Below are 25,359 nucleotides of genomic sequence, written 5' to 3'. Positions count from 1 at the left end.
TTATTGTCTTAACTGTGGTGTGATTCAAAACACCCCCACTAACAGACTCAATGGAATGTCAAAGTCATCCATTTCCGCTGTCTACTGCTTTAACATAACACCATGTAACAGCGGAAGACCGCAGGGTAGAGGAAATACACAGTTTCCCTGCTCAAACCTGCGTGAGGCTACGCTACAAAGACGCAATTACAGCCTTTCACAACATGTATTACTAATACAGCACTCACAAAGTTACTCACAGTGAAAACCACGGTCTAATCATCTCCTCTCTGCCCGCTGATGTGTGCTGTTTGGATCGCAATGTTCTCCACTGCGGCTGAAGCGAAGGGTTTTTAAACTGAATGGATTTCTGTTAGACTGGAAATTGCTTGGGAGTGCTCACTTTTTCGTGCGCCCAAATGTACTTGTGTTTCTTTTAATACAGTACGCAGAAACATCTCGTGCTCGTTAATTAAACATACATCCCTCCGTGTAATGTGCAGCAAGATAAACGGAGCAGCAAAGCCCTGATTTCCAGGATCTGTTGTTTTTTTACTCTCTTTGCAGCTTAATCTGTGTTTCAGTTTTGTAACGTTCTGCTGATAGGATGAAAGCAGGTGACGGCTGAGCACAGAGGTGTTGATTCACTCTGGGATCAACTGAGTTTGTAACCCATTCACATATAACAGTGATTGGTTTGAGTCAGTTGTATTTATCAAAAACCATTTCATGATGGAGCTTCTAGTTCTATTGCTCGTTTCAGTATTTTTGATTTGGGTTTGTTTACCTGTTAAGCCGGTTAAAAAGACACATTCAAACAGAACAAACTGAAGTTAATAACGCTGTCACCAGAGATTTATGTCTTTGCACAGAATAGTAATGTGTTTTTCCTCCTATTTTACAGTCTTCATATTCTTGTTGCATTGCCTGGAAATGATCATATTAAATATCAGTGGCACTATATCATTATTCTCAACTCTTCTTTTACCTCAGTACATTTCTATCTAATAATAACTTATTCTCTGCCTTCTCCTAACCATCATGTTGCGCAGTGGTTAGCAAACTAGGTGTCAGGAACCCCTGTGAGACAGAAGGAGGCTCACAAGATGATTCCCAGTAATCCAATCAAATCAGACACAATTCTCATGATCATACTGAGCCACAAAGCTTAAACATACTAGTTCAATTTAAGACAATTAATCAATTAATTCATTTTCTTAAAGATGGGTTATTGACAGCATCAAGTACAGCAGGTGGATTTACAGCACCAAAGGAAACATTTCAATATTTGAATGTAGATGAATTATAAGTGAGCACCGACGTATTTAATGGATACCAATGTTCAGACTATTGACCTTATTTGGAACAAGAGCATAGCCCTGATTATGACAGACATCATTACGTCCACTAAGCCGTTATGTCCGATGTTATTCTGCCAGTTTAAAAAACATAATCTGAAATAGTTTAATGTGGGATGCTACCGTTAAACATTGTAAGTGTTTTCTTTCTAATTCTGAAAAAGCTCCTTTGGACATTTTCCATCTGGTTTACGACCATGTTGGTAACTGCCGTATTTCTATGTTGCAAAATGCTGTTAAAACTCTAATAGGCTTTTATTAATGCGATTAAGAGGTGTACATGTTTACATAATGTGACTGAGGTCAGAAAACTCCACATGTCCTAATAGGAGGACATGTTGCTGTTAACATGTCCTCCTATTAGTGTCTTATTCAGACTATTGTCTTACTCTAGTTAATATCAGAGTATTGGTGTCCATGTAAGCAGGTCAGGATCCTTTGGGATAATGGGGGGTCAAGTTTTTTGGGGGGTCGTGGGCTGAAAGCTTGGGAACCGCTGATGTCGTGAATGTGCTTTTTAAACAACGTGAGTCACCCGGCGCTATGGCTCTGTCTGTCTGGTCCACCACTTTGTCTGAGTCTGAAATAATCTACTAGATGGATTGCCATGGAAATGTGGTGCAGACCACTCATTTCTATTTGTCCTGTTCATGTTGCTGCAGGCTCGCTGTTGTTTTCAGGGTAACGATTGAAACAGTATTTCTCACTGAAAACAGTCCAATCGCACCCAGTAGGCTACTTCCACTCTCTCATTAGACCAGTATTGACATCGTCAGTAATCAGTAATTTGTTCTTTACAAATAAACCTGCTCATTATTTAAAGCCACCACACTTCCTCCCTGACCTCTCGTAACCGCTGGGCGAAGGGTCACGTATCGGGGATAATTTAATGCGAGTTGATAGCTCATTAGGATGCAAACAGACGCGGGTTGTGCTCAGCTATGTTTAACAGATTGGAAAATACAAGCCGCGCTGCCAGCTTCACTCAGATATGCGACAGGTTATTTCATGATTAGTCATGGTCTCTTATGACTCACCCGGCATAGACTGACTGCTGGAGAGGGAGTTCAATCTGCTGCCAATGTCACACTGACTTACAGAGTTAGGAGAAATATCCAAACCTCCATAACACACACTTCACTCACTCGTCCACCAAGGATTTCAAAACACGGTTACAGTGTATGAGACTGCAAGACACAGGAGGCAATCTAACATCGCCCTGCAGACGCTGGAGCTGTTGACTGTGTGAGACGTACTCTCATACCTTTTATGAGTTATGATGGCTTTTATACCATGTCCGTATGTGCCAAATATGATTTGTGAACTTAATGGGAGTTTTGCTGAGCTTACCGTAAATAATAATTACATTGACCCCAGAGCCATTCCATTATATATACCATCTCAGAGATTCAACTGTCAGCAGGCTGGAGACCGGACATGCATCGACCTAATCTAACAAACCTAACAACCGACCATCTCTCAGCTTCTGTGCAGCTGATTTGTTCTAAGATCTCTCTACAGTTAGACTTTGCAGTTTATCATCACTGCTCGTGTCCTATTTAATTAGCCATGTCACGACTCACATGTGAAGCCCATTCATAATCCTTATTCTTTATTATAATGGGAACCCAGATTCTCTTAAGCCGGTACACACTGGATGATTTAACTGAGGTAGTTCTTGAAATAACGGTAATGCCAGTGCACAGCTAAATCAGATATGTTAGATTGTGCAGGAAAATCATTCCTCTCCTTGGTCTCATATGGAGTTCATTCAATAACATTAAAATACTTCACAGAGGAGAATTCACTGCTGCTGAGCTGACGTGTTATTGCCACGAAGCCAACAGGCACTGACTGAGAGTATCTGTGAGAGACTTCCTCCATTTGTGGCTGCATCTGTTACCATCACACGTCGCATGTAAACAGCTGCATCGTTGAAACTCAATCCAACTCATTGTGGCGCTCGTCTGGCTTGTGTCAACATCCTGGACATCTTGTTTAAGCAGAAAGTATGAGCTTATTTGATGATAGAGCTGCTTCCTCTCTCCCTCCAAATGGTTTAACAGACCTAAAACTACATCAGTGTTATGATTCTTATATATAATATGTAATTATTATTCAGTGTAATGTCTAAAAACAACCAGACCCATGTTATATATTTTGTTGACTTGTGTTCCCAAATCATCCAATCCCCAAGGACGTTTCATTTTGGTTTAATTGGGTCATGTTTACTTTATTCATCTCTGCTCAAACATCTCAAGCTGCCAGTTAGCCAGTCTACTTTTGCGTCCTTCCTCTGTTTGTGTTGGTCACTGCTTAACATGAATTACACTTTAATATATTACTTCATCCATGAACAGGATTTGTGCATGATTCTTGTCAGGTAGATTTAAATTGGCAGTGGCATTGAAGACAAACCCCGGTGAACCCATGCTGCTTAACGACATCATCAAACTAGCTGTTTTGTTATTTCTTTGATTTAGAGACACCTAGTGGCTGAAGTTTCATATTGTACATAGGCTTGAGAATTATCAATAACAATCATATTATACTGTAAAACTCCCTTCTTCTCTTTTAAATGTAACTGTGTTTTAAACGTACTGTACCTTTGATCACCACCTTGTGGCTGGCTGCAGTATGGGAAATACATGTTTCCCATAGATGGGCTCTGTCATTTTAGGTAGTTCTTATCACACTGAGGTTTGTGTTTTCTGTTTTGTTTTTATTTAGTCATTAGATGCATAAAGATGCTGTGAAAGGTCTTGATTGACAGCTGACACTCACTCACAATTGATTGAGCACATATTGGTTGGACCTCGCTACTGCAGCTCAATCCACAGAGTGCTACTGCACAGGCTGTGGCTTCAAATACACAAGATGGCAACGTCCGCATCCAGGATATTTTGCCTTTATTTCTTGATAGTGGGAGGAAGCATAAACATGTCCTCCATCTTTATGGTTTGAAACAACAATAAATGCAAAGGTGCCTTGAGTGCAACATCTGTTCAGCAGCTCACAGTTAAGTGAAGAGCCTCTCTGTCTCTGAATTCATTTTCTAATTCTAACCAAAAAATAATTAAAAGGAAATTATGCTAGCAACAGCAAGTTCATAGCAGGGCCTGGTAATTTAGGCTACTGGCTCAGAGATACCCGAGACAATATGTGATTGTGATTGGAAAAGGTTTTTAATTATTTAATAGCTGAGATCATGTGATGTAGAACTTGAGTAATGGTTTAAGACAGAGTTATATCAAGTCTTTGTTAACCTACATGGTGTATTTTACTATTTGTATCCACTAGTGTTTGCAGTAGCTATCCATCCATCTACATACAGTTTATATTTTTATATTTCTGGTCATAACGGATGCTTGAGGGCATGGCTGGGTGAAAATGTCAAATAATACACTAACACTTCATATAGAAACTGGGAAAAAAGATCTCAAGCTACTTCAGTTTTGTCCTAGAAGAAAAATAATGTAAAAGAAAAGGAATACAGGCATAGCTATATTGCCCCTGCTTCATCCCACTATGTCTGTCAGAGGTAGACTGAGGGGAAGGCCTCTATTGCGGCATTATAAGTGAACAATAAAACTGAAATATTCCCTTAAAAGAGCTACCAGACGGCTGTAAATCAGCCTGAACCAGCCTCTGTGTGATGACCGATTTAAACACCCATAGGCAGTTTGCAGACAGAGATAAGAGGCGGCCAGGAGGCTGCATCTGCAGCTCGAGCGCAGGGCTGTGACCGCAGAGGCTCTATTTGCATCAGAGAGGAGCGTTTTCTTTTTATAATAACGGGCAATTTGTTAAAGAGGATATTTGGAAACAATAATCATATGAAGGCTATTTATTAAAACAATGCATTTTCAAAATGGATTGTTCACTAACCGAGGAAGTAACAGCAATCATAATATGCCTGCAGGTGAAGTAACCAGGAGCACATATAATTACGGCAATAAGCGGTGTAAGAGTGGGGTCAGCGGCTCGCCAAGAGGCTCGGTGCTTCTGCACACGGTGAGTGCTGTGGGTGTGTGGAGATACAAGATGAAGTATAAATTGTCTCACTTTGGCAGTTAGTGCCTCTGTTCATTTTGCAATTTTCCAGGACGAAATTCCCTAAAGTGTCTCCTGGGCACTGTCCAGTTTGGGGCCTGACATTATGCAAGGCTCGATTTCTAAAATGGTGAATCCCCACCCTGCTCTGACTGTCCCTCTGTGCCCCGCTCTGTATGGGAACACGGTGGGTTTCACTTCACACCCAGACCACGCAGCAGCTGAGCCTCAGATGAATGGTAGTCTATGCTGGCTTCTGGTGGAGAGGGGGGCTTCCGAGTCCCTACTGCAGGGGCTGCGAGAGTGAAGAAAGGTTACATTCAGTTTACATCATAAAGGCTAGACACATGCACACGCACACGTATACACACACACACACACACAAAGAGGCCTTCACATTCAGAGCCTGCCTCTCTCTGCCTTCTTTTCTGTCTTTGTCATCCTGGCTAACACTCACCAGCACACACTACCAAACTTATACATCATTCACTCACTGTTCCTCTCGCAGGGTCGGAGCTCTCAGTCTGTTTGGTGGGAGACAAAATTATAAAAAACCTAATGAAGAATTGAAGAAGACAGAGTGCATGCAATGATGTGATGTCATTGTGGGCGTCTTCACTGTGGCAAGCTTGCGTCTACACAACATCACCTCATTCTGAAAATGTGCAGAGTACTGAGTCCGGACATTTTCTGGAGGTAGCTGTTTGCCTTTCTGAGAAGAGTCAATAAAGAAGCAGGACATGATGTCAACATTCTGCGGCGGAAATCATGTATTTGTTTACATTAAATTAACGGGGGGGGGGGGCCTGATGGGAAAAGCTCTGGAATATGTCAAGAGCAAATAACATTGTGTTCTCACATACACTCCCTCCAGTGTGTCTGGACTTTAGTGCACAACATCAGCAACAACTTGTAGTAAATGCATATGAATGCATTCATCAACGTTATAACCATCATTATTGTTTAGATCTGATTAAATATTTAGTACAGCCCCAATCAAAAATCAAGATGTGGTTCTGCAGCTATAAAACGAAGCTGTCACTCAGCACTGCTTTTAAGGCAACATGACAGGATGTACGGGCCTTTGAAGCCAGACCATATGTGCTCAGTTTACAAATGCATTGAAACTGCAGAACTATTTAATGTGATATCAGGAAGAAAGTCACCAAACTGCATCACTTACAAGGATCATAATAAACAGAAACACATCCAACACGTCCAACACATACAGAACAGGAAAAGTGAATATTCAGCCAGTTCCAGCTCACATTTAATGGGTTATTATCTCAAAGTTTTCTCTATATATTCAGGGAAAAGCACCGGGGTAATTTATGTAAATGAAAATATAATTTAAATTGCTCATTAAATTATGATACATGGTGATATTTAGTGTCATAATGTGTTACTCGTTTCCAAAGAGATTTCACATTGGATTATCTGTACATACTGACGCAAACGGTACAAGCTCAAAACAGGCTCACATGCAGTGGCTGAAGGGACTGTGGCAAACTGTGCAGACTATACATCACTCGTGATATGATTCAACATAAGATGGATTTTATACAGTTGAGGTCACGACTGCCGTCTCCCCCACTCAGCCTGAGCAACTGGCTGCTGTCTTCAGCTGCTGGAGCTTCCTCTGTGGCCTGATAAAGAGCCATGTACTAATCCTTCACTTTCCCCAGCCCACGTCTGTAACCTATTAAAACTCACCATCCATATAAGATTGGCATTGGGCAGATTAGTTAATTGAAACGGGGCATAACAAGGCAAGTCCTACAGCTGCGGCGTTCTGCGCAGCGTTAATGGTAAAAGTAATTGTAACTAACCCATGTTATTAGAGGAATTATAGATAAATGGAGGGTTTGACTTGAATGTCAACTTCTGTTCTGTGAAAACCTACCTCAAGGAACGAGGAGTTATGCGATCCACATTCAGCCTCAATTGACCTCGGCTAAAACTTGATTTTTACGGAATTCTTGAATTTACTCGGGGTGCGAGATCATTATTGTTCTTTTATCTATTTCATTATTGTTATCGTTATTATCAATGTACTTTCTCCTCCATTTTTACCAAGGTTTTCGTCTAGTGTGTTCCTTCATTACGATGTTGTTATTAAAAGTTTTCACCTGGATTTGTTAGTTTGCAGGATTTTGTGTTGTCCACGTTGTCCTTGTCACAGCTGCTGATAGAGATTCCTTCATGTTGGTGGAGTTCAAAATGTGAAGCAGATAGTTGATCAAAAATATCTTTACACAGTCTTCTCCATCTTAAATGTACAATGACAATTATTGATGTCATGTTCAGCAAGTTAATTGATATTATACACCACATTTTAATGTGAGTGAACTCAGGGTGGGTTGCATTGCAGCGCTTGTGCAAATAACGACACACCCAAAGGCTTAATGAGGCAATTTGGCCTATGATTACCCCCTATTTGTTGTGATTTATCATCAGCATTCTAGCCATTTTAAAGACAAAATTGTAGTGTGATGGTGTTGTCAGTTGGTTCATTATTCTCTGGTGTGTAGTGGAGAATGCAGTGTCCAATGGTGCGACTTCATCTAGGAACTCGTAACCCCACAAAATTTGTCTGCACATACATTAGATGGAGCTAATTTACAGCCGACTAATACTGTGCGTGAGCTGGATCATATTTGGCTGCAGGTCACAGAATCCTGCCTTTGATATAAACTGTGTGTCGTGCAAATGTAGTAGTGATCTCTCTGTTCCCATCTCTCTCTCTCTCTCTCTTTCTCTCGCTCTCTCTCTCTCAGATGGAAACAAACCCTCAATTCCCCGCCTCTTTTTTCATTTCTCTCTATCTCCCCCTTCTCTTTGTCACCTCGTCTCTATTCCTGGCTCCCTCTCTGGTCATTGTACAACAAAGCGGCAGCCTCTGCTCGCTCAGCAAAAGAAAACCTTTATATTTTCTTCTTTGCTCCCAATACATTTTGATAGATTGTTCTCTCACTTTCCACTATGCTCAGTGAATAACAAAAAGATCTGCTCAGCTCTGTTCCTATGGTGGCGTTATGAAGCGTCCCTTATACAATTTATCCTATGATTCGACTGTAATGCCGATAAATGTTATATTCATCACACGTCTCTTATTTGATTTGATTCCATACAGTACTGTATTCAATGCATGACGGGCACCATTGTTGAATCATGACAATAATTTACAGCTATGTTTCGACGCCTGAAGGAGTGCCATGCATCTTTCACACACCTATCAATACAACAGTATGCTGATCTGTGCCTATTGCAACGAGAGTCATTTCCCAGCAGGACGTCTCACATCTTTACAACAGTCGTAGACGCGTTTGTCGTTTTTCTGTCATGTGGGCTTTCACGGTAAGAATTCAACTTAGTGTTCAGACGCTCTGAAAAAGCAAATTGCTATCTTGAAAAACTTTCTGTCGAGGGATGATACGTTCTCTATTGAAAAGAAGCACAACTGTGACCGTTTCCAGTGACTGTGATGGAACATCCTTTTGTTTTCTTTGTTACGTTACTTAGGTTTATTAGCCATGCATCTGAATGTTACTTCTGTCGATTTTTGGTCCGCTACATATAAAAGCAAATATCTGCTCCACTAAATTTTATGATGCATTCCATAACATTGGTGTTTTTGTACAAATACAAATCACAGGAGGGGAACTGGTTCACTGATCCAATCTGAGTGTGCCGGTTACATTAGACTCCGCCTCCTGCAGCAGCCGCACTGACCCCATTCAGGACCTGGTATGGCCAACCATCCTGAGTGAACAAATAGTCAGTACTGAGTTTAGGTCTGAACCGCCGAAAAATGCATCCTGACTGTTTCATGAGAGCTGATCACTCAGACCGCGCTCAAATGGTCCAGGACACATTGTGGACACATTTGTTCTGTTGTGTAAAGGGAAACTCGTCCTGGGGCCACAAATGAAGGACGTCTGTTCAGCTGACATCTCGGAACCGCTACAGTTTAAACTGATTTCATGCTCCTTGGCTGACTTGTATTGATTTGCTTGTGGCCGCCAACACAATATCAACACCACATAATGTTTGATACTTTTCCTAGATTGGTAAAAATCTTTCTTCATAGCTGCGCACTTTCATTCATTCATTCACACCTCCCTCTCCATCTCTCTTGTGCGCCCTGACATACCGACACACACTCACAAACATTTTCATCGGGCACATCATGTGGTCCTCATATGTCCTATAGGTCCTCCTTCAATAGAAATGACAGTGGTGTTTATTTGCATATATAGGGCGAGAATGGGAGATCCAATCACAAAGGGTCAAAGGAGACACATGCATGACTAATTGTAATGTCAGGTGTGAACAGACCTACTTAGCGCCGACCTCTCGTGATTAGATCTCTCAGGACAGATGTTACTAACACGTTCAGATCCGCATGAGAGCTTTCTGCTACGGTCTGGTGGCTGTTTGGTGAGTTGTGGTGAGATGGTTGCTAGCAAATCTAGACTATTGAATTTAAAGTATCACCACTTGTTTCAGGTAGCTAAGGTGCCATTGGAGAGATTTAAAGTTCACTTTCTCTGCCACCAATATCAGAATTCGCCTTAGCGAACCCTTTAGTAAAATATATTACTAAAAAGATGATTGTTGGACCAACCTCTAACAAAAATCACTTTAATTGGTAACACACAACAAGATTTATTCACACAATTTCTAACTTAAATTCGAAAGAACTAGGGTTAGGGTTAGGGTTATGGTTAAAACATTTTTAGTTAACTGTTAGGTTAATTATTTTTTTTAATTTTCATTTCAAAGTCAGAAACAAATGTTCCCTTTCAGTGTTGGAGACTATATCGTTGTATTTTACTGCAAGAAGAGTTTAACAAGCACTCTTGCTTTTCTACAACAGAACATAAACTATCACTGCTTCATAACTCAGCTGCTCCAGTGTTGACTAAGACCAGTAAGAGATCAAGCATCACACCCAGTCTGTGCTCTTACTGTCTATCTGATTTACAATTGATTTTAAAATCCTTGTACTGGTGTATAAAGGTCTTATCAGTCTTGATCCTACCTGTTTATTAGACACTAATTTCATCCAGACCAAGGACAAAAAAAACACAGTTAGGCTTCTTTATATTACCTGGGTTATGCCATGGAATTCATTTATTTTTTCCCTTTTGAATTTTATTCTGTTTTCCACTCAGTATGTACACTTATTCTATTTTTGGACTCTTCTCATTCTAATACCATAATTTTTAGATCTGGTTTTGCAGCGTCTCTATTGAAGCAGTTCTATATTATTATATATCAGTATGATTACATTTTTTATTTGATTTTATAACACATTTAACATCTATGCTTTGCTTCTAGGTTTACTAACTTTAAAACATCTCCATTCTTGTTACTTAATTTTTTCCACATCTCACTTTTTAATAATTTTTCTATTCTTTGTGTTTTTTCTCTCTACACCTTGTTTTTCTCCATAATAATGACTCAGTTCCTCAGTTGCTTCTTGTATTCATTTAAGTTTATAACATATTGTTTATACATATTGGGTAATCTCCAAATAATGCTGCATTCATGTCATCTTCTTTTTACTAAATGCAGCCATATAGGAAAAACTCTTCACATAATCAGAATTACTGACAACAACGATATCTCCCCCTGAAATAAAACACAACGAACATGTCAACAAATTGAACCGTTAACACCTTTGCTCCAAATGTACTACTGCTCATAGGTCCAAATGAAATCCAACATTAGCGCTCATACAGTTGAATTTATAGGCGCTCTACACGGTTCCCTTGTATCTCGGTACAGAACGGCTACAAATACATCTGAGGTACGTGAGACTATCTTGCATTGGGATCTCACAGCAAACAATAGCATGAATAATAAATAACAAGGTGTTAAATAAAAGGCAGGTTTTCTGCTCTTAGATAAAAAGCGCTGCTGAATTTTGAACGAGATTTTTTCACTGTGACTCATAGACTTTATGTTATCAGAAACGAGAAACACAAAATGAATGGTTCTAAACTCTGTTTATTACAGAGAAGAGCGGAGTACATTTTGTCCTTGGTTGCTTTACAGTGATTTAAACAAACCATTACAGTTTTTTCACTGCCAGCCGCTGCTTTATCAAGATGTGACGGCAGCGCAGCTTTTCTCAACTATGGCTGACCTACTGATTGTTGAGATATCTAGACTTGGAATACCACACATTTTCATTACTGAAGAGAATCATCAATGCCTGAGATACCATTGTGTAGTTACCATAGGAAACTTGATACTACAAGGACACGAAAAAAGGCAAGAACTCGATGCACAGTTTCCCACTAGATGATTTGAGAAAGAAGCCAAGCCTCACCAGAGTGGATCGTGTACACGAGTCCCAACAGGGAGTCCTCTGTGCAAAATAAACCTCTTCCAACTGGAACAACTCTTAATATGTTCAAGACACATTAAACTACAAGGCCTAAATGTGCAATAAAATGAATAAATTAAATAAATCTTATCATGAATATAAAGAGGCCGGCCTGCAAATGTTCATAATTGAGGCTGTTACATCCCTCTCCACATCTCATAGATCTCCTAAAGGGGTTACAATATTGGACACAACTCAAGCCTCCATTAAAGATTTGCAGCCATGGCAACTGTGAAATCAGCCATGCATTTCTGCTAGTGCTTTCATTAAAGTTAATATTGTGACCAACATGCCAATCAGCAGTGATGCAAACCTATATCAGGCAAATGACAGAGGCCGGACCACATCTATGGCAAAGTGTCCTGCTAATGTGTTTTTAGAGTCAAAATGAATATTAGTGCTGAGAGTCGAGCGGAACAACGACTCGGCCAAGCAAATTCATATTTATCTTTCTTCAGTGGCGACAGCTGATAGCTTTAGTTGGCACTTGATTTTTTTATTTGTGAAGGCCAAAGCTAAAATGTGGACGAGGGACAACGTTTGAAACAGCTCCTCTTGCTCTATGGCATCAGTTCATAGCAAAACATTTAGGAACGTATCTGCCTGATCGAAGGGAATAGACTTCTGCCTTTTGTCCCCCTTGTTGGGGATACTTGCATTAATAATGCATTGCAAGGAATCCTGCAGCTCTCCTCCTTTCAATGGAGACATGCTGAAGCAAACAGGCAAACAGAATCTATTTTTTGCCCGGCGCAATGTGCAGCCAACAATGTGCAACCCACTGTCACATGCAGTGTCATCACAGAGGAGACTGCACAGAGCCCGCCAAGATGCTTAAGTTGGTTAAGACAATGAGGAAGATCGTGTTTGATTTAGACGTGAATCAAGAGGAGAAAATTCTGTGAGAGTAACTCTGTTCATCGAGGCCCCCCCCCTGTTGTATAGTCACCCGACGCCCTTTAGTATTTGTGTCTCGCTTTTTGTTTAAAATTGCACAACTGAAACCTCCAAGTGTTTGCAATTGTTATCAGAGAATCATTCAGGCCTTTTTATACGCGACTGCAGATATTTTCCACTTCATCTACATGACCTAATTTTTCTAAATATCTCCAACCCAGACAAGAACACACAAACAAACACTCAACAAACTCACAAACAAGCAAGCTGGGCCAGTAGGTAGCGATGAGGTCTACGCCAACTATCCATCAAAATATTAATGTTGGATAGAAGCCACCAGTAATGTGCTTCAGTCCGGCTAGATTTGGCTGCACATTTTGAATCAGACCTAGCACTGCTAACCCAACAAAGAGAAACTGTTGATATTGTTGTTTCTGGCGAATCCTCGTTTCACAGAGCAACAGCAGGCAGAAGTAATCTGTCCGAGTTTTGGAAATCTGCACTTTGGAAGGTGTCTCCGTTTTAGTGGCCTCAGAAATGCTCTCTGCTTGTGCACATGAGGCCTTAAAGTAGAGAAAAAGGTTTGTTTAGCAGAATGTCTGCATTCATGTTGACAGGGTGTAATTAATAATCTTAAAAAATTGGCATCAGTGAGTGGTTCGGGTTCTGTTTTGTTCCACCTGGCAATACAAATGACTTCTCTTATCATTTCCTCTGTCAAGAATTCACCCAACAACCCTCTCCTCCCACTTTGATATTTTTCACTCTCTCTCCTTTCCTTGCACCATCTAAGGCCAGGCTTATTTTAGGTGTTGGTGCTTTGAGCCTAATGAAATCAACCAAACATCAGAACTGCAGGCCATGCCTTTCAGGGGATGCTCGCATTATGAGTAATTAATCTGAAAGTGCTATGATTAATCCTGCTACTTTGCCCCCTGGGGCGAGACTGGATGTCTGTGAAAAATCTTCTCTCACAAATCCTCCTGAGAACAAACAGTGCACATTTAGGTTTCTTAGGTCTTTCAAATGCTGTGCACGTCTTCTCACATCATGTCATTTTCAAGTTTGCAAAAATCTCTCGTGTTTTTCCTACAAAGGAATCTAAACATCACCAGTTTGTACTTCGAAGGCTATACGTTGTTCCATATAGGCAACAATAATGTGATTATGTAAATGCAGAGAGATCTGCCAAACTGATCTATAAGTGGGGGGAAGAAAGGTTTCAAATAGCCTGTAGGAAGATATGAAAATGCAAATCAAAGGTTTATTGAACTGAAGCTGCAGGAAGCGCTGATATAGGAGAGTCGTTCCTTTTTCAAAATCCAAGAGAAATCAATTTGATTTAATTTAAGAATAAAGCCCATCATACATCAAACGTGCATTTGATGTATGCTCTATGAGGTGTTTGTTGATAGGACGAGCTGCGTGGGATGCCCAACTTATGAAGTAACCAAGGACAACACAAGGTTACAGTGGCCCAGCCTCCCCCTTGTTGTCCAGATAGGGCGGCTTTCATCATGTCGAGCAACCCTCAAGCACGTCAGCTGATTAATGCAACTCTTTCATTCTCGACAGCTCTCACCGAGATATCGAGATATCCTCTGCCTCCAAAGATGCGCTCATGCCAGAGATTCTGACTGAACAATTCACTGGTCATAAATCATCACCCTTCTGATTCCTCATATACAGAGACTATGAGTGTATTAGCTAAAAAGGCTGAAACTTTACAGGTAAAAATGAAACACATATTTCCATTGTTAATGTTCAAGTTTATTTATTTAAAAGTCCAAAGACAGGCTGATTCTATCTGACTCTAAAAATGAACGCGAGTGTGAGTGGTTGTTTTCTCCCTGCGCCCTGTGATTGGCTGGCGACCTGTCCAGGGTGTGCCCCGCGTCTCGCCTAATGTCAGCAGTGAGCGGCTCCATCTCGCCTCGCGAACCACAAGGGATAAGCAATATAGATGATGGATGGATGGAAATTGAAAGGAGAGAATGCAATTAATGCCATTAACTAACATTCATTATTAAGACCAACATGTAAATGTCCCGGATTTAGCCATGCAGGCTAATGTTCAACTGCGGTCCCTGACAGGTTGGTGGTAAAAAAGAAATACATACATTTAACACATGTACACATGTCTGCTGAGCCCCCTTTTGAGCCCACATTAAATTCCCGACTTGATTGTTATTACATAGTCATAAATATCAGTCCCTAAATTATGCCAGATTCTTTTTTTCATCAAGATCCAGGAATTTATTATCTGAAAAATCCACAAATATGTCAAAAGTACCCTGTGTCGAAATCCTGCATCTGGAAGTTCCGGTGAAATTCCGTTGAAATTCGTTTGGTTGCTTTTGTGTCACCCTGCACAAAGAAACAAACCAACCATCAAACTAACAAAGGGATTTGTTGTGAAAACGAAATCAGAAGTACACACACAGACAATCAGCATAGATGATTAACAAATCAACGACATACAGTAACTGTTTGACACAAGAACACTGAAGTACAGGCGTGCAGCACATCGAAGGCACAGAAGTACAAGTCATTGGTAAAACTAAATAAAGACGTGTATCAGGACAAAGCACACAAACACAACCACGAGCAGAGGATTATTGTGTGTAATTGTGTCAGCTCTGTGAATGTGTCTGCATGTGATCTGCATCTACACAGTTTATTTAAGCTGGCGTCCAGCACATACAGAATAGACGAGGTTCTAGGAGGGAAATCTCCCTCTGACTCTGATTCTTCAATTTATTGCTGATCATAATTCCAGCAGACGAATGTCTACGTGTGGTCGGGACACTTGCCATTCCGGAGTGTTATGCACTCAACCCTCCTCTGTTCTCTTTGGTTCAATCAGCTGTGCTGCCCCCCATACACACACCCCATCCTCCTCCAGTGCTTGAGTAATGGCCTGCGTCGACTTCTTGTCACTATGAGAGGTGCTGCTGCATGGGTCGCCTCTGTCCTCCTGTTTCCACGCGTGTCCTTTCAACCGACTCGGCAATCCCAGCTGATATCTCTATCGACCGTGATTTAGCTGATACAGATGCAGTCCCTCTTCCTCTACCTCTCCCTCCGCCGCTCCCCTGCAATCTCTCTCCTCTCTCGTTTCTTTCGCTCCACCTCCTCCGCACCTCCACTTTGTCTCCCCGTTTCTGATAACGTGCTCATCCTCTCAAGTGTCAATACATTCAGATTCATCTTCACGTTTCCACCCCACCCCAATAGGCGGTAAACTGTCAGGATACCTCCGAACTCGTATCACTCACAGCAGAGGAATAAGTTCTGCATGGTTAGGCAGCATGAGAGCAGAGAGCTGCTGAGCTCCCTGACAGGGGGGTGACTTGTATACTGATATAAGGTGAACACGTCAGGCGCACGGATTAGAGGAAAGTGATTTGGAGTGTTAAAACAGCAAAGGTATCGCAGAGCAAGGCTTGGAAAAGAGAAGCTTTAGATTGAATTTGAATGCAAGCTCTCGATATCCTCAAAATGGATTTCATACCACGGCCTGCGTGGCTTTCCTCATCCTGGGTTAGTGAGCTGTATGATATCAATTTGACAGGAGTTTGTGTTTCTGCCATTCATGCCTATTGTAGCTTGCCATGTTAAAGGAGCACGTCCATACCAATAACCCCTTGTGTGGATTCTGTAACAGCTCCGACAGCTCACCTAAATCAGGCTCCTCCTCTGCAGTATGATTCCTGCGTGTTACTACCAGGACCCTGCAAGCCCGTGTGCTGTGAATCCGTAGCATGTATTTATTCACACAGCCCATTTTCTTGCCTCGCCGTTTCCCCTGCGTGCCTGCTCCGTGGCTGCCTGTTTTCTCTTTTTTCGGCGTCTCTTCCTGTCTCCCCCCCTTCCTCCCTCCCTGCTGCGATCGCTCAAACCCCCCCCCCCTCTACCCCCACACTCATTTGCTCAGACTCTCTCTCTCAGACGCACACACGCGGGCACGCGCACACAAACACACGCTGGAGGCGCATGCTGTGCATCGCTGGATCAGAGCCTCTGACTACAGTATGCCTTTATAGAAGACCTCCTTTATCTGGCCTGCATTAGACCACACCCCCAAGCCAAGGTTATTTTTTTGTTGTGTTGGGATCCACCACTCTTCTGGAATTTCATCCATCCGGGATTTCATAATGGAGCGGTAGTCCTTTTCTGATTAGCATAATTTTTTTTTTTTTGGTGCAGCAGTCCAAGGCAACATCTCGGTCTCTGGCAGAGCTGAGGAGAATCACCTGCCCTCCTCCAGAGACACGGGCAACTGTCACGTCCACCGCGCTCGGTCTGGGGCGGCACAGCAGATCTGGAGGAGAGGAGACAGGAGAGGAGAAGAGAAAGGGATGGAAAAAAAGGAGCAGCAGTGAGGGGGATGCAGCAGCAGTCTTTTTACTGCATGAGACTGAGCAGGTGGAGCGGTGAGGGGAGGATCATTTGAAATAGAGAGACTCGTGTCACGGCTGCATTGTGGTGGGATCTCTGCCTTCACCAGAGGTTACCGTTCGCCGGATTTGCTGCGCCTGTGAGAGAGTGACTGAGGCGCTGCTGAGAAATTATTTATTTATTTTCTGGATTTTCTCCTTTACTGCGCTGCTGCAGATACCCGCTCCCTCTCTCTCTCTCTCTCCCTCTCTCTCTTTTTCTCTCTCTGTTTCTCTCTCTTCTCCCCCCACCTTCCTATCTCTGTTCTCTTCCATTACCCTGGCTAAAGGGGAACAAAAGAGCAGCTTCCTGCATCACCCTTCATCGCTGAAAATCTTCCCTCGTGCGTATTTTTATCTCCTTGTCCTTTTTGCTTAATGAAATGATCCGGTTTCCCACAGCAGCGTGTGATGATGTCTTCTGCTGTTGCGGTGGAGCGGCACTCTTCTTCTTAGTGGGCAGGCTCAGCTGTCCTCAAGCTCTACCTGTGGGCGATGGAGACTCCTATCAGAATTCTTGTCACATGAAGCCCCGTCCTGCCACTTTTCACGCCTGAATACCATGGTCCAGCAACATGCCGGTTTGAAATTAGCTGTGGATTCGTCTCCGTTCCTCGTCTGGATGTGTATCTGTCCTGCGTTTTCGGAAAACAGTTTCTGAAGAATGTGATCTGGAATGGTCTTCAGTCAGTTCTTAACACTGGCTTCTCTGTGCAGTAGTCATTTCGTCATGGCAAAACGTTAGACTAGATAAGCTGGTGGCTCTTTAGCTTCGTCTTGAAAATACATTTTTGCTGATTTTTTTCTCACCACTTTGAATGGATATTCCTGCAGCATCGTCGACCAAACCAGAGGGATTATGAAAGAAATGGGCCCAGATTATCTCTGAGATGCCCTGTGGTCTGCACGTTGAGCTATCAGAGGCCAAAGCTTGGCCAAGTTGTCTGTCCTGGGCCAACGAGGATCTAATATACATGGGTCGACTCTTTGCAGCCGCCCCTGTGCTCGGACAGCGGAGGAGCTGTTCACACTTTAGCATAGGCATGGGCCTGAGTTATTGTTCCAGGCTAGTACTCTGGTTTGCCTTGCTCACTCTACTGCCCATCCAGACTGGAACAGCACGTGTGTCTTCTAGTCTCAGCACCACGCACCATGTCCACCATTTCCACAATAAGCACGGCACCGTTCCTATTGCCATCAACAGGATGCCTTTTCTTACCAGAGGAGGACATGGTAAGAATTTTCCCTCTAACATCCTCAACTTCTGTTTGCTGCCTCACTACTGCATCATTGGAAATGTCAGGGGTGAAGAATATGCTTTACCTGGTTTTATCTGTTGTTTGTGGCATTATAGCGATAGACAGGTTTTATGTTGGTGGCCCCATTGGAGGTCTAGAGTGGCTTGATAGATTCTTCACCAGCTGTGAATGTGCTACAGCCTCAGTGCATCATTAATCCCTTTATCACTCCATCAGTATCAGTAGTGGTTGGCCCTTTCCCCATGTTTCCTTTGAAGATGCTACATCATCAGAAGACCTGCTTTTTTTTTACGCTGCAAACACACATCAATGGTGTGATGAATCATTGTAGCAAATCTCTTTATCTCTCCGTGCAAGGGTCTTGTTTGTTAGAGCAGCGTGATGCACTCATTGTCAGGGAGCTGATTTGTTTCAAAGGTGATTTGTGCTATATTTAGTGGGACATAGCAGCAGGCACTAACCATGTTAAGAGTTAGAGAGAGACGCTTCTCTTTCTTGTGTTCAGGGATATAGGGTATTTACAGTTGAGAGTCATCACTTGACGTTAAATTGGCTACGCTACCTAAATTGGCTCCGTCAAAGCACAGACACCCGAACCCATACATATCGCATTTTGAAATTTCTGACCCAAGACTCTCTTTTCTGCCCTATAAAAAGGGGCCCCAATTGGATTTGTAGTGTCTTCTCCAGCGCCGCAGTTTTGTCAGGGAGCAAAGGGTCTAAAATGTGATGAATTACTGCTGCGCTATTAAAGCCATATCATTCTGGACCAGGCATTTTTACAGGCACAGCAAAGCCTGTGATCAAACGGGCCCGTTAAAAAGAAAACCCTTCAAAGAAGCCACTGATAAATTTCCAATAACCTCCGTTGTGGATGTTGTACTGTAGGTTGTTCTGGAGTGTGTGCTTCCGAGCAGCTAATCTAATTTACTGCAACATGCGGACAGTACTTATGATTTACAAGTCGTGTCTATAATGCAGAGTGAAGAGTGCATGCAGATTAACATTGATTGGCTTAATGTTCACAATGGTACTCTGTTATGTAACCGTCATCACAGAAGCAGGAAAGCATTTGAAAAAAAAAAACTTTAAATTCCTAAACTGTCACAAATGCAACAATTGCATTCGCTGAAGTAGGATCATTTTGGGGGGTCTTACAATAATCTAAACAGATACGTCTGTGTTTGTGTCAAGGCTAGTCAAAGACTTCTAGAGGTCCCTGAGCTATGGCTATTTATAGGCCACCTACCATGCTGCAATGCCTCACTATCCTCATCCTAAACACAGGTTATATTACATGTATTGTCTCAGTGCACTGGTTACAGTTTGTGACAGGCTCTTACAAACAGCATTACTGTGTTTAAAGAAATCACGATGATGGCAATATGACTATGAGGAGTCATCCAGGGCATAAAAAAGTAGAACGTGAAATAATGGGATTGGATGGCGTTCAATTAGTACTGAATCCGAGGTGATTTTTTAGCACTGGAACAATATAAAAAAATTCAAACTATAAGTTACTATAATTTTGCCTCAGTGACATTCTCTGATTCTAACTTCTCCAGTGTTTAAATTAAATCAATGCTCATTAGAGAACTTGAAACCATCATCATGGTCTATTAAGTTTTTGCTACATCTTTTCTGTGATCTTTCTATATTATCAGTAATTGATAAGACTATTTGCCATTTTACGATAAAGTGTAATACAAATTTAGGATTTCAGTACCTCTATTACCATATTACCACCATGAGAACTCTACCTTGAAGGACAAGTCACTGCTTGGCTAAGTAGCCATTGATAAGAATTTAATATACTTTGAATTATATTCAACATAATTATATTTGAAACTTAATGACTTAATCACTTTATAAAACATCTGATGATATAAAATGATATAAACTCCATATTCACAACAAGCCATCTCATGAAAAAGCATCCTCCTCATTTGTTTGGCAGTATGATGGAAACATACCTACAGTAAAAACATGCATCAAGATAATGAATTCAGAAGGCCACACTGATGCATTGGTGTAATTTCTCTTTCCACCCTTTCTGTGTAGTCCTAAAATGAAGTCTTCAAAAAACACATCCAGCAACTTTAACTCAGTGTTGTATTGTGTTTTTCGTTAATATGGATTTATGAAAGTTCAGGCGCTGTATCTAAATAATAAATTATTTCTCCAGGAAACAGAAATGCTGCCTGAGTGCACCAGATATTAAAATCACATAATTGTTAACAAATTGATTTTCCAACTTGTAATATTATACAACTAACATCCACACATTTCATATTCTGACTCTGCAGTGATTTTTTTTTTTTTTTTCATTTTTCCACCCATCCTTAACTAGTTGCAGCCCTGCATCTTAAATGCAGTGCAGTTTCAGACTGTTGTCTTGTTCAATCCCTCTGACCACTGAAGTAGTAAGCTCGTTCGCTAATGCTATGATCATCAGTGCCAAAAACCTTGTATGCTCTCAAGTGGAATGCTAGAAAAATTGCAATGTAGCTGACCCCTCGTGATGCTCCCGAAAAAAACGGGCGAAAATAATCTGCCACGCTCCGTCCTCCGGGGCCCCCATGTTGGTGTAAGAACTGTCCGACTGTAGCGATGCAAACAGCAGCTAATGCTTCCAGAGAGATGTCTCAAGTGGAAAAAAATTTCAGTGATGATATCGTCGAGCAACATGCAGTATTTAAAGACAGAATTAAACAGAATGCATGGTATCAAATGAGTGACAGAAAGGGAAAGCAAAGGAACCAGGGCATCAGAAGGTCTATCAGAGAAAGTTCAATTTCCTCCAGGTCACATTTTACATTACCCTCAAGGATGATAGTAAGGCAGGCCTACATTCACTTGCACCGCATGTACTATCATGAACATAAAAACTACCAATCTCTCCCAGTGCATGTACTAATGCTATAGGTATGATTATATCATTATTATTATTATCATCACCATCTTCATCATATCTGTTTGTTTTGTTGAGGGTGAAACGAGTGGATTAGGCGGAGGACGACATGTAAGAACAGAAACGAGGGACCAAGGTTAACACTGCTCTGCTCCAGATCTGCAGCAAAGCAGAATAAACACGAGAATGGAAACTGAACTGAGGAGCAGAAAGCATTCGCTGTAATGGATAAACCAAGTCAGAGAAGAGATGCAAGGGCTAAATTCTCTGCAAAATAATCTTATCACATATATTTATGTGTGTAATAATTGAATTGCTCTGTACTCTAAATGCAATTGCAGAGGTGTAAATTATTTTTCTAAAATACATAGTGGCACAAATCAGATGTTGGAAGGTTTAAAAAACAGGAAATGATGTGATGACTGCATCTGTGAATTGCGTTTAAAACAAGCAGCAGATATAGGGAAATAGAAATAGGGCATCACCAGTCCCCATCATAGCCAGCAGTGGTTTGAGTTTCCAATTTTTTTCGTTTGTTAGTTTTTTCCCAAACCTATTAAGTAGCATAGCCTTGAGTGTGCTGGCAGATGGGAATGGGGAATGAGAGATCAGCATGGTCTTGTAAACCTGCACATACGCAAAATGCTAACAAGCATGAATACTGTTCACAAATGCAGTAACAATAAGAATGAAGGACAGACTCAAGGTTTTTGCATAAAGAATACTTACACACAAGCAGTGCAGGCAGTAACAGTAGTCTATTCAAAGAATAACCGACATGTTAGAGTCACGTGTTTGCATTTCACCAGATTCAAGAGATTTTTATTTTGATTGATTATTTATTTAAGCCTCGGAAAACCCATTGAGGAATAAGACCCTCATTTACAATGGTGCCGAGGGTACAATAAAGAGTAAAACATTGAGAAATAAATAAATTGGAATAAAATAAATAAATAAATATGCATATATACATACAGCAATACAAATTAAAAGGTCACAAATCAACCCTGACGATTCAATACATACTATAAAATACTATGGTTAAGCTTAACCCAACTAACAGTTACAATCACTGCAGGAGAAGCCAGCCCTACATGAAACAAGACTTGAGAACTCCATTGTGTTAAAAAACCTAATGCCTACACTACCCATAATGCAGCAGCAATGTGGAAGCAACTTGAATCAAGCGTTGGAATTGTGACTGCAACTACCAATTGAAACTTCAACAGAATCAGCCCATTACTGCCGGAATACACTAAAAGCAGAAAAAACGCCATTCATTAACAATTAGAATTTGGTTTGATTTTGTTAAAAATCTTTAAGTCTGTAACTTCAAATGTAATAAACATTCGATATACAAGTGTTTGAGCGAATACAATTACAGATCTCATGGGGCAATATAGGAAAACCCTGTTTAATTTGTGAAAACTAAAGGCCACAATAACATTGTCATGGAAATCTGTGGGTGTATTCATTACAAATGATTGTGCAATTAAGTGTCTTTTCATTAGACTGATACAGGTATACTTGTACATTTCTAGGCCACGCAGAAGTTAGCATCCGCCTGATTACATTGATAAACAGCCAAAGGGGTTTTTCCATTGGCTTTTAATTTACTGCAGAAAATCATCTCTGACAAAGGTTTACGAAGTTTTAGAGCCTATTAAAATCACCAGAGCTAAAAAGCTAACCTTAGTCTATAAATTAACTACACCATGGTTGCAAGAATTCAGCGTCAGCCACACAACGCTTCCAACTTCCGACTCTTCTGCAAGAGCCCTTCTGCTAAGATAGTCAGTCTGCAAGCATGTGAGTACAAACACCGGGCTGTACAGACAGACCAGGGAGTCGATTGGTTTTCGTGTTCAGCCTGTTGATCTTTAATGTTCTTGACAACCACAGTGGTTTTATTGAGCCACTTGCTCACAACCGCCTCTTTAAAAACATGTATAAGCCGAAAAACTCTGTATTAACTGACAAACTGTATGTCGTACAATAAAACATGAACAAATCTTGAACTTCTGTCGACCGCAGACCTGATTTCTGGTCTCTAACCAAATCCCCCCCCCCCCCCCCCCCCTTTAAAAACCCATCAACTTCAGGATGAGGGAACCAGAAGTGTGAATATGCTAACTTACTTCCAGGTTGTAGGACTGGAAGCCTGCAGCGCTCTGATGGAGATGAAGCATTAATGCAATATTTCAGAGACTCATCTGATTCGAAACAGTTGCTCTGTGACCCAACTCATCTGGAAATTGAATGAGAGAAAAACCTTAACATTATTACGGAGGAAAAAGGTGGTTCGAGGCGCTGGGAGCTGAAGACATTCAATTTTAAAACCGACAGTCTAGATACATGCTGCTGATAGGTGCAGAAACAGCAATTCAACCATTATATAGCTGACACCTACGTGTGCCAGCTGCAGCATTTTTTTTTTTTCAATTGCTTTTCAATATGGCTCTGAATTCATCCAATGTAATTGATTTGATTCCGGGCTCTGTGTTCACCGTGCTAAGTGTGTGATGCCACTTTCTAACTCAAACACCATGTTTTAACCCGAAGACCATATGTCCTCTCTGTCAGGATTTACTGTTCATTTTCATAATTTCACTGAGCCGTATTTGATAGACTGCTGGAGATGGTGCCTCAGTCAACATAAGTCAGAAGGCAAATTCAGAACTTAATATCTCTCCGTAACTCTCCATTCCTGCAGCGCTGCAAAGATTACGTTCTCTATCTATCGCCTTAGTTTTCCTAAAGGGCCCCTAATACAAACATGAACTTTACACAGCAGATCAGACTTTACTGTGCTGCACTCAAACACTTTTGTCCTTTTACTGGAGGCTGGCACGGCGTCCAGAAAAGCGCAGTGAATATCCTCGTCCATACACAGCCTAACTGTGGCAATCATACACCCTGCCAGTGGGAATCATAATCGCCACAAATGGTCGAAATGGCGATCGTGAGTAATTCAACTTTACACCTCTTATTTATAAGGTAGCAGCCGATACCAGTTGCCATTTGTTTGATTCAAGATTATTGTTCAGCCTCTTAGAAGTCCTGATTAGTAATATAATGAGAGGTAATAGTCGCCGCAAGCAGCTCAGGGCTGCAGGAATTTCCCACTTTCCTCCCTAGTGCAATCTCATGAAATGTGTTCTTCCACACAACTTTTTCACATCTGAGCGGTTGTGTGCGATGCAAATTTTCACCAGCTTCTCTGTGTATTTGCAAGTCCTATGAGCAGCTGGCTGAGAGCACAAATGAAGGACGGGAAGTTTGAGTGGGTTGCATGCATCTTGGTGCAAACAAACAATCCATGCTGTTGATACTATTTATTGTGCAGGGATATATTAAGACTCGACAACCAATCAATCAATCCGAGCGCGTCACTGACACAATTGTGGCGCCTTCGAAAAGCAGATGAATGTGTTAATATCACTTAACAACAAAAAGGCCTCACAACTAAACGTTTGCAGGGCATATGCGATCACACCCCCAATACAATATTAATAAATAATAGGAGTATTTCTATGCCTGTTTACATTGTAATTAATGATCAAGGCTCCTTACTAATAATGATGTGATGTTCAGCACACCCTTTGCAGTTGAGAATCTCCAAGGGAGGCCTATTATTCATGCACAGATGCATTGAACAGCCATGAGAGAAGAGCCGAGCGCTCCCGAGAGAGAGAGACGGCAGAGCTGCAGAGCTGCTCCACGAGAACAGGGATGTTTATAGAAATAATCATAACAAGACCGATTTACCGCCCGCCTTATTTGCAAATCCACCATCACACAGAGAACACAGGAAACGGAATGAGACAGAACAGGAAGGCAGAAAGGTGTAATGACATGCTTTAATGCTGACATATGACTAATGCAGGACTTACTGCTGTCTCCAGACAGCTGCGTCCATGTTTTCCTGCAAGTGCCTTGGTATTCCATATTTCATGATGTACATCACAGCGGTGTACGTTACACCTGCAGTCAGTGTTCCGTCTTCTGGGGGCATGAGGGTTCGCCGACAATGGGCGGAAGCGAAGCTCTGGGAGAATGTCGATGT

The 25,359-nt window shown here is 41.5% G+C and overlaps 1 protein-coding gene across 4 annotated transcripts in view; it reads left to right on the top strand.

The window, feature by feature from the left end:
- The window catches only part of nrxn2a (neurexin 2a), a 116,324-nt gene that overhangs the window by 70,650 nt on the left and 20,315 nt on the right, over positions 1 to 25,359 (top strand). For 2 of the 4 annotated variants that reach the window (XM_062406635.1, XM_062406634.1), the window contains exon 1: positions 17,003 to 18,356. The exons of the other annotated variants lie outside the window; for them this stretch is intronic. In XM_062406635.1, the coding sequence (XP_062262619.1) occupies positions 18,014 to 18,356 (343 nt within the window). In that variant the 5' untranslated portion in view covers positions 17,003 to 18,013. Of the gene's footprint in view, positions 1 to 17,002; positions 18,357 to 25,359 lie in introns of those variants that run through there. 4 annotated transcript variants of the gene reach the window in all.

The sequence above is a fragment of the Platichthys flesus genome, chromosome 15 (assembly GCF_949316205.1).
Source record: "Platichthys flesus chromosome 15, fPlaFle2.1, whole genome shotgun sequence".
In the NCBI taxonomy this organism is placed as follows: domain Eukaryota; kingdom Metazoa; phylum Chordata; class Actinopteri; order Pleuronectiformes; family Pleuronectidae; genus Platichthys; species Platichthys flesus.
The sequence above is the reverse complement of the archived record's forward strand: the minus strand, read 5'-3'. Positions and strand labels throughout refer to the sequence as shown.